At 33.2% G+C, this 8,454-nt stretch overlaps 1 protein-coding gene across 1 annotated transcript; it reads left to right on the top strand.

The window, feature by feature from the left end:
* Positions 1–1,358: 1,358 nt before the first annotated feature.
* On the top strand, positions 1,359–1,931 carry LOC101444987 (olfactory receptor 2AG2-like). Its single transcript, XM_004472328.4, has one exon. The coding sequence runs from the start codon at positions 1,359–1,361 to the stop codon at positions 1,929–1,931; it is 573 nt and encodes a 190-aa protein (XP_004472385.4).
* The last annotated feature ends 6,523 nt before the right edge of the window (positions 1,932–8,454 follow it).

The raw sequence follows: 8,454 nt of genomic DNA on the forward strand, positions 1-8,454 counted from the left end.
TCTTGAGTATTTGAAATCAAATTACTGATTACTAACCATCAGACACATTGTTTGATAGCAGGATTCTTCTCATCCTCTTTGGATGCTCTTATTTCTCTGCTATGAAATCATTAAAAAGTAAAGATAAACACACCCATTATTATTCTTTTGGATGCCACATTATGAAAAACACAAAGAGATTATTAAAAGGAGATTATTCTTTTGGATGCCACATTATGAAAAACACAAAGAAAAGGGAAACCTGAATACATTTAAGTTTGCTTATGGTCCTGAATTTTAGCTGCTGTCAAAATATGCAGAATTACTATATTTCTCCAAAAAACAAAAAACAAAAACAAAAAACAAAAAAAAATTGTCTTTGGAAATATGAAAAGTAATCCATTACATAACTTAAAAATTTGCAAAGCCATAGGTAAAACAATGATCCTATTTCACATGGGTGTAAAGCAGATTACTTAGACACATATTCTCTACCTCTTGCAAAGTAGGAATAAGCAAAAGGATAGAATGTCTGTAAGTATCTGCATGTGATATATCCATATTTAGATAGATAAAATAATGGAGATATTAGAAGAGAGTGATAGATTGAGGGCTAGACAAAGATATATAGATAAAGAATGATAGAAAGATACATTGATAAAGAGATAGACGATAAAGACAGCATACAATGTCTGAATTCTTTGTTTTAAATCGGACTCCACTTATTAACATTATTAAATTTTAAGGCCATAAATGTATGCCATTAATATACTGATATTATACTAATTTGATAAATTTTGGATAAATAATATTCAATCAGTACTGAAAAACATTGCAATAGGAATGAGATCAGGTGTTTGGTAGAGATAGTGCTGAAAATAATTGAAACTCCTATTATATATATAGTTATGAAACAAAGGAAGAGAATAATGTAAGCATATTATAAAGTATGGTTGGACCAATTTGTAGTGGGATTAAATATTTTCTTTCTAATATATACAGGATAATGAATAAGGAAGCAGAGAATGGGGAAATGGACTAATAACACTATTGGAACAGAGTTTGTTCTCCTGGGGCTATTTCACCACCTTCAAGCCCCCAATATCCTATTCTCCCTCATATTCTTAATGTTTCTTATGACTATTTTTGGCAATATTATGATGATAATTCTCATTTGGGTGGATTCTCGACTCCATACCCCTATGTACTTCCTTCTAAGCCAACTTTCCATCATGGACCTCTTGTATAGTTCCGCATTTGTCCCCAAGATAGCAATTGATTTCCTGTCTGGGAAGAATACCATTTCCTTTATTTACTGCGCAACTCAGCTCATTCTCTTCACAACCATTATTGGAGCAGAGTGCTTTCTCCTGGCAGTCATGGCTTATGATCGCTATGTGGCTATATGCCACCCTCTCCGTTACTCCATTCTCATGTGCCCTGCAGTCTGTGCATCCATGGTGGCTGGGACCTGGTTGGGAGCTTTGTTCAATGCCTTGGCCCATGTTATATATACTCTGAATCTACCTTACTGTGCCTCCCGGGAGATACATCATTTCTTTTGTGAGATCCCAGCTCTCCTGAAACTTGTTTGTGCTGATACATCTCGTTATGAAAATGGGATTTATGTTAGCGGTGTTGTGTTCTACCTCATTCCAATATCTTATATTATGGCCTCATATGGACAGATACTTTTTACTGTTTTGAGATTAGAATCGAACTTAGGTATGAGAAAGGCTTTAGCAACCTGTTCCTCCCATATGATTGTGCTGTCACTCTTCTATGGAACAGCAATTTTCAAGTACTTTCTCCCCAAAGCCTATCATACTGCAGAGCAAGATGAAATAGTTTCTGTTTTCTACACTATTGTTACTCCCATGCTCAACCCTCTCATCTACAGTCTTCGAAACAAAGATGTGACTCAAGCCCTCAGGAAAGTTCTGGGAAAGTAAAGTTCCTTTAAAAATTGGTATCTACTAGGAATAAGACATGAGAGCTTGGATCTCATATACGAAACTATTAGTATAATGGAGATAAATAGCATACAACAACTAAACTGTTACTGTTCTGGAGACAACTCATGAACAAATTCCCTCACCTTATTGATGATAAAATCATCATGGTCAGATCACTTCCTACTGCTAAGCCTCATTTGAGCTTAACAGAAATATTAAGCAGAATGTTCTCTGCCAAAACTCACCTGAATTTTCATGTGCACGCTTGCAAGCAATAGAGAGCACATGTATATTTGATATTGGACTAGAGAATAAATGCACAATCTCAGCTATAGAAACCCTTAGCTGAACTTTACACTTATTCTTCCTAAATAACAATATTATAAAATTGCAGCATCATTTAAAAATAAACATTAATAAAAAGGTGTTCAAAATTTAAGTTTTGGAAATCTTAAGGTAACATTTAATTCTGAATATATTATTTTACTGTGGAACACAAATGTACATTTTTGCTTTGTTTTCACCGTTTTATTTTGGAAGTGATATTATACTTTTAAGTAAATCGAGCACACATATCTCCTATTATTTAACTATTTTTACTCATAATTTCAGCAATTTACACTATAAAATTACTATCTACTAAAATATTATTCATTGTTAAGTCCATTCCTATTTATATGTATTCATTTATAATTGTATAAATGTATATATGTGTAAGTGTATATGCGTCTGACATGCTAGGAATTGCATGCACCCCAGAAGAGCATGCTCTTAAATTTGATTCTTTCCTGTGGACTTCAACCCTCTGTAACTAAGACCATCTGATGAGGTTATTTCAGTTAAGTTATAGTCAACATCCAGAAGGAGTCTTAATCCTATTCCTGGAGTCCTGTGTAAGAAAATGAAATTCAGACAGACAGGAAAAGCCACAGTGGGTCAATTGAACCTGAAATTAAACCTGAAAGAGAAGGAAGAGACCAGCAGATGTCATCATGTGCTTGCCAGGTGGCAATCTAAGTACAGGATCACTGACAGCCACATAATGCCACAGTTTTCGGGGAGAATGCATCACCTTCACAATTTCTTGATTTGGACATATTCTTTCCCTCAAAACCATAAGCAAATAAATTTTCATTGTTTAAGCTGCCTAACCATTTCATGAAGTTTGTTTGGCCACACTAGGGAAACAATGATCATCTATATGCAAACATATTTGGAGGCATGTGAATTGATATACATTCATTTATATATGTACTTATGAGAAGCACATCTAATGTCAAAGGAATTCTTTCCTGGTAAATATTCAATAGTGACAACGAAGGGCATAAATATTCCATCATTTTTTTCTTTATATATATTTCATGAATACATTTTATGAGTTATGTACATGGAAAACAACAAAATAGATTTATGTATATATTATGTTTATGTAAAGATATTTATGTGAAATCCGGTTTTCAACAAAATTTAAGAGATACACCATCATAATATAGGTTTAAAAAATAATTTTGTAAACATAAAAGACAGCTTGCTGGGACTTATTAAATATTTACTTATTTAGCTATGCACAATTAAAATTTCATGAGTGAAAGTTAACATTCTTATTTCAGACTTTTCAAAATGAATTTTATTCATGTATTAGTTCTGGTTTTCATAGTTTCAAATATATTGACTGACATATTCACTTATTATTAACCAGATATCACCAATCCATTTTATCTGTTATAATTTAATATTTAATCATCAGTTCTAAATATGAATTTCTGTAAATTTACTTATTTCAATTTTGTTATGCCTCATCATTGTACATTATTTGCTTTATAATGATATTTTTATTACAGTTTTTTTTTCCTTCTAAATTCAACTTACATTCCACCTTTAGCTAAATTTACAGAAATAAATTCTACATTAATATATCCATCTATTTTGCCTGGCTGAAGTTATTTACTAGTCAATAAATTGCCACTGAGTTTCAAAAGATTAACTGGTCAGAGAGAATTGGCTCACAAAATCAATAAAAAGAAACAATTATAAAAACGTGCCTCTGCAATATATTCTAACACTTATTTATATATTTTATAATATTTTGCTATTTTGGTATTTTGGTACATGTCCAGTTATGTTTTATCAAACATCTTATGGCATTTTAATTGCATTATTATTGGTCCTAAAGTAATTTTCTACAGAAATGATCGCTCTATGCATAATCATTATAAGGAAGATGTAATAAATATGGCCTAAAAGAATTTTAAATATGTGAAAAAAAGTGTGTTCATGAAAAATGTATTCCTTTCCATCATTTCCCCTATCACTTCATTTATATATTTTTTTCACTTTTCTCACATTCATCAGATAGCCAAAATTTTAAGAAAACTGTAATGCCATTATAGTATCAATAGCCAAACATTACATAGACTGGTGTTGATTACCCCAATTTTTCTGTCACCTCATATACACATCTTTTACTTACTCTAGAGGATATCTGAGTCTGCTACATCATTAATTAGGTATATATGAAAATATGGCCGATGGTTACTGTATCTCTCTTAACTACACCTCAACTTAAAAAACCGCTTTTCCTCCCTTCCATCATGTGGGTTTTGGCAAGCATGTCAGTACCAGATACATAACCCATAGTGAAATTCATAAACATGTTTTATAGGACCAGACAACAATTTTTTTCCTCCTGCCTATTCACAATTACTGATCTAGAAAAACACATATACTCAAGTCAGGATGTCAAGTTCCCTTCCCTGGGCTTTTTATATTTTAAAATCTTTGGCAAATCAGGGGTTACCGAATTTATCTTCCTAGGTAAATATTCAACTTATCTAAAAGCTTTTCCACTTCCCCTTGTTTGAAAATGAATTCAAATGTATGTAAAATTGATAGTAGCCACATACATACATATATTAATTTCTAAAATAAATCTTTATTTCCTGCAAAAATGGGACTTAACGTAACAATGGTACTATTAGAGGGAAAACAGAAGGACCCCAATCCTCACTCAAGAGAAGATTCCGTCCATTCGACTCCTTTGCCATTGGTCCCATTTTGTTCATGTCTATTAATAACCATAAATATGTAGCTACTCAGTTAACTGTAACTTTTATAGTAAAATCTGCAGTATTTGTTGGGTAGTAATTCAGGAATCTTAACAACTGAGTGTTAACAAATACATAACTCTAAGTATGATAACTGGTATGGATTGAAATTTGTCCCTTAATAAGATATGTTCAAGCCCTTACCTCCGGGACCATGAATATGATCAAATTTAGAACAAGGAGTTTTGAAAATACCATTACTAATGTTGAGAGTGTGCAAAATATGACAGGAATCATTAAGAGGATATAAAATTTGGACAAAGAAGCCACATATTAGAGGAAGAGATTGAATTGTGTCATAAATTGCCATTGCCAGAAACCTCAACAAACTCATGACTCTGCAAGAACTTGATAAGGAGTTCTAGTATCCAGTACTGTGAATTAAGACACCCCATAAATTTCTGGGATACTAAGCAATTTAGTTTATGGTACATATTAAGTCAGTCCTAGGAAATAAGAAAATAACAAAATATAGAAAGGACAAAATTGTATATATATTTATTATTCATCTAACAGTATATAAGACTGCTCATTTCCCTGATTGAATTGTTATATTTTATAGCTGCTGAAGTTAAAAAAGATAAATGAATTTACATTTTAGGAATAATAGTATACTTCTTAAATGCTTAATTCTTCTTTAATTTTTTTTTTTTAGTTTGGCTAATTTTAGTATGAATTAATACTATTTCTGGCAGTTAAGGTTTTTAAAATCTTTGTCTGCTGTTCAGAGACAGTTTCTACTTTCTCTGCTACACCTGAGTGGATTTTCATAAGATTTGAACATTTGTAGGAGATGGTTGCATACTTTTGTTTAAAATATGAACCATAAACAACCAAAATTCATGTTGGAATTAACTTTAAAAAATAGATATCATCTACCACAAACAAAAATACATTTGCAACCTAAAGTAGATTCTCTCTTTGCATTGTTCTGAACTATAAGAAAAAAGAGAAAGTACTAAATCTCTTGGAGATATACCCTGAATTTAAAATATTATTTTGCTGTCAACTTGGTAGGTGAAAACAGAAAGAAAAAAAAGGAATAGCTGCAATCTTACTGGCGTTAAATATGTAATAATGTTTAATTATATTCTTGAAAACTTTTAGGTAAGAAACTATGTCTGAAATATTTCAACAATTTAGGATTCTCTGAAAAGCATTCTCTTAAATTTAGATTATAGAAAATTAATTTATTTTCATTATTTTGCCATCACTTGTCTGTAAGTTCGACTACCCAGTGTCAGGGAGTAGGGAAATGCTTTCCTGAGTTTTATTTCCAAGTACCTTACCTGTTTCCCACTGTGAAGACTTGGGAAAATTCATTCTTGTATTTCCAATAGGAGAGGGGAAAAAACTAACCATTTTCTTATATTTCTAAAGTGATCTGTTATCCTTAAAAAGGACTGTCCTCAACTTGGGTTATTTTCAGAGTCTAAGTGACAAGATGGAAGGAAAATATTGAAATTCAACTACCTCCACCATTCCATATTGGGGTATTAAATACTGAACTTAATCATCAATTGTTTTTTATGTGTGGGAAGAAAAATCGCTCTTTTTTTGTCCACTTTACCTTTCATGTCTCATCTAGGGTGTGGGAGTTAGAAATCTGAGAAACACTTGTGGATTTCACAGCCCAGAGTCACTGGTTATGTAAAAGAGAGAGAGCCAATCATCAAATTATAGAATGTATCTCCTGTCCCCATATCTCAAAAGGATGTCAATAAAGTTGCTATAAAATAAAATAAGATTACAACAGTAAAATTTGTACTACAGAGACCTTATTTAAGAAGTCCCCATGAAATGTCACCTTGAACTGCCTATAGTACTGAAAGTTTTAGAAAAATTGTTATGAACAGAAGCACTACCAACCTGGACTGAAAGGGAAAGAGAAAAGGCAAACTGAAGGCAATCTATCTTGGCTAAACTCAGCACAAAAACTCAGTACCTTCCCTGGTATGGGATATAACTCCTGGAGATGATTCTCCCTGACACTGAGGGATTATTACCATGTGTCAACTAGCCATGCATTTGGAAAAAGACCTTTACCAAGGAGGGGAATATTAAATACAAATGTTTTTTTTATGGTTTAGAGGTTTCAAAGTGAGTTGTGAGTTCATTCCAGAAGTTATGATTACACACATCTCATCAGTATCTCATTGATTGTCACAGTAAACAGAGCCTCAAGCAGGGATAATCCTGAGGGACCTAGAGACATCTAGATACTATAGTCAGGGTAGACAATCTCAGCAATTTGGCACCCTGTCCGTTGGTTTTATTTTGGCATATATGTTGCCCAAAGTAGCAGAGTTAGAAACGTTTATAATTTCCCTATACACGGTTCATCTGCCCTTTATTTGAACCTATAATTAGCTCTATACTCATTAATAATATGTACCAGAGCCTTAAATCTTGAGTCTGTATGCATGCCAGTTGCGTTTTGAATCTTAGCAGCACTGCAACACTAACTATTCAGTACATCAGACTCTCCTAGGACAACTAACATAATGATGATAATGAAGAAGTCCCATCTTAAAAACAGAGTATCTACAACTGCAAGCAATACATTTCCACCCATCTGCCCCATGGGATCCAAGTCACCTCTCAATCAGAAAGAGAGTGGGTAACACCATCCTAAAATCCTCAAAATTGGTGAGCCTACAGACATAAGGGGGGAATGCAACTATGGACTAAAGTAGACTTATAATTATCTTAGCAATGGAAAATTTTGAAACAAAGATATAAAGTCAATGATCATCAGAGGTTGTGAGGAGAGGGAAAGGGAGGAATGGGTGTAACATGAGGTACTTTTGCGACATTGGAAATGTTCTGAATGGCATTTCACCAATGGATACAGGTTATTATAAATTTTGTCAAAACCTTTACAAGTGTAAACTATAATGTAATCTATTGATGATGGTTAGTATAAATGCTTCAATATGTGTCCATCATTTCAAACAATTGTACCATATAAATGAAAGATGTTGATGGGAGAAAAGTGTGGGAGAAGGAGAAGGTAGGGTATATGGGAATCCCCCTATGTTTTTGATGTATCATTTATAGAATTTAAAGCTACTTTAAAAGTAAAATAAAGTATGTTTAATTGAATGTAAAATGATTTCAAGGAGAAAAACATGGGTAGAGATATAAAGAAAAAATAGTCTTTGGGGGCCAAAAGGGAAGACCCACCCCTGACTGTGGAAAGGGCAAATCCATCCCTATGTTTCAAGGGGTCAGGCCATTTACCCTAGCACTTGGAAGGGATGAACCTTGAACCCTGATGTAAAGGGAGAGTTCAATCACCCCAGTGCTCTGATATGATGTGGCCTGAACACTTGTGTTTAGAGTATGGTTGTCATTCCCAGGTTCAGAGAGGGGGACCTACTTTCTGGTGTTTAGGGAGAGTATGGCCTCTGTAA

Source organism: Dasypus novemcinctus, chromosome 16 (genome assembly GCF_030445035.2).
Source record: "Dasypus novemcinctus isolate mDasNov1 chromosome 16, mDasNov1.1.hap2, whole genome shotgun sequence".
NCBI classification, from domain to species: Eukaryota; Metazoa; Chordata; class Mammalia; order Cingulata; family Dasypodidae; genus Dasypus; species Dasypus novemcinctus.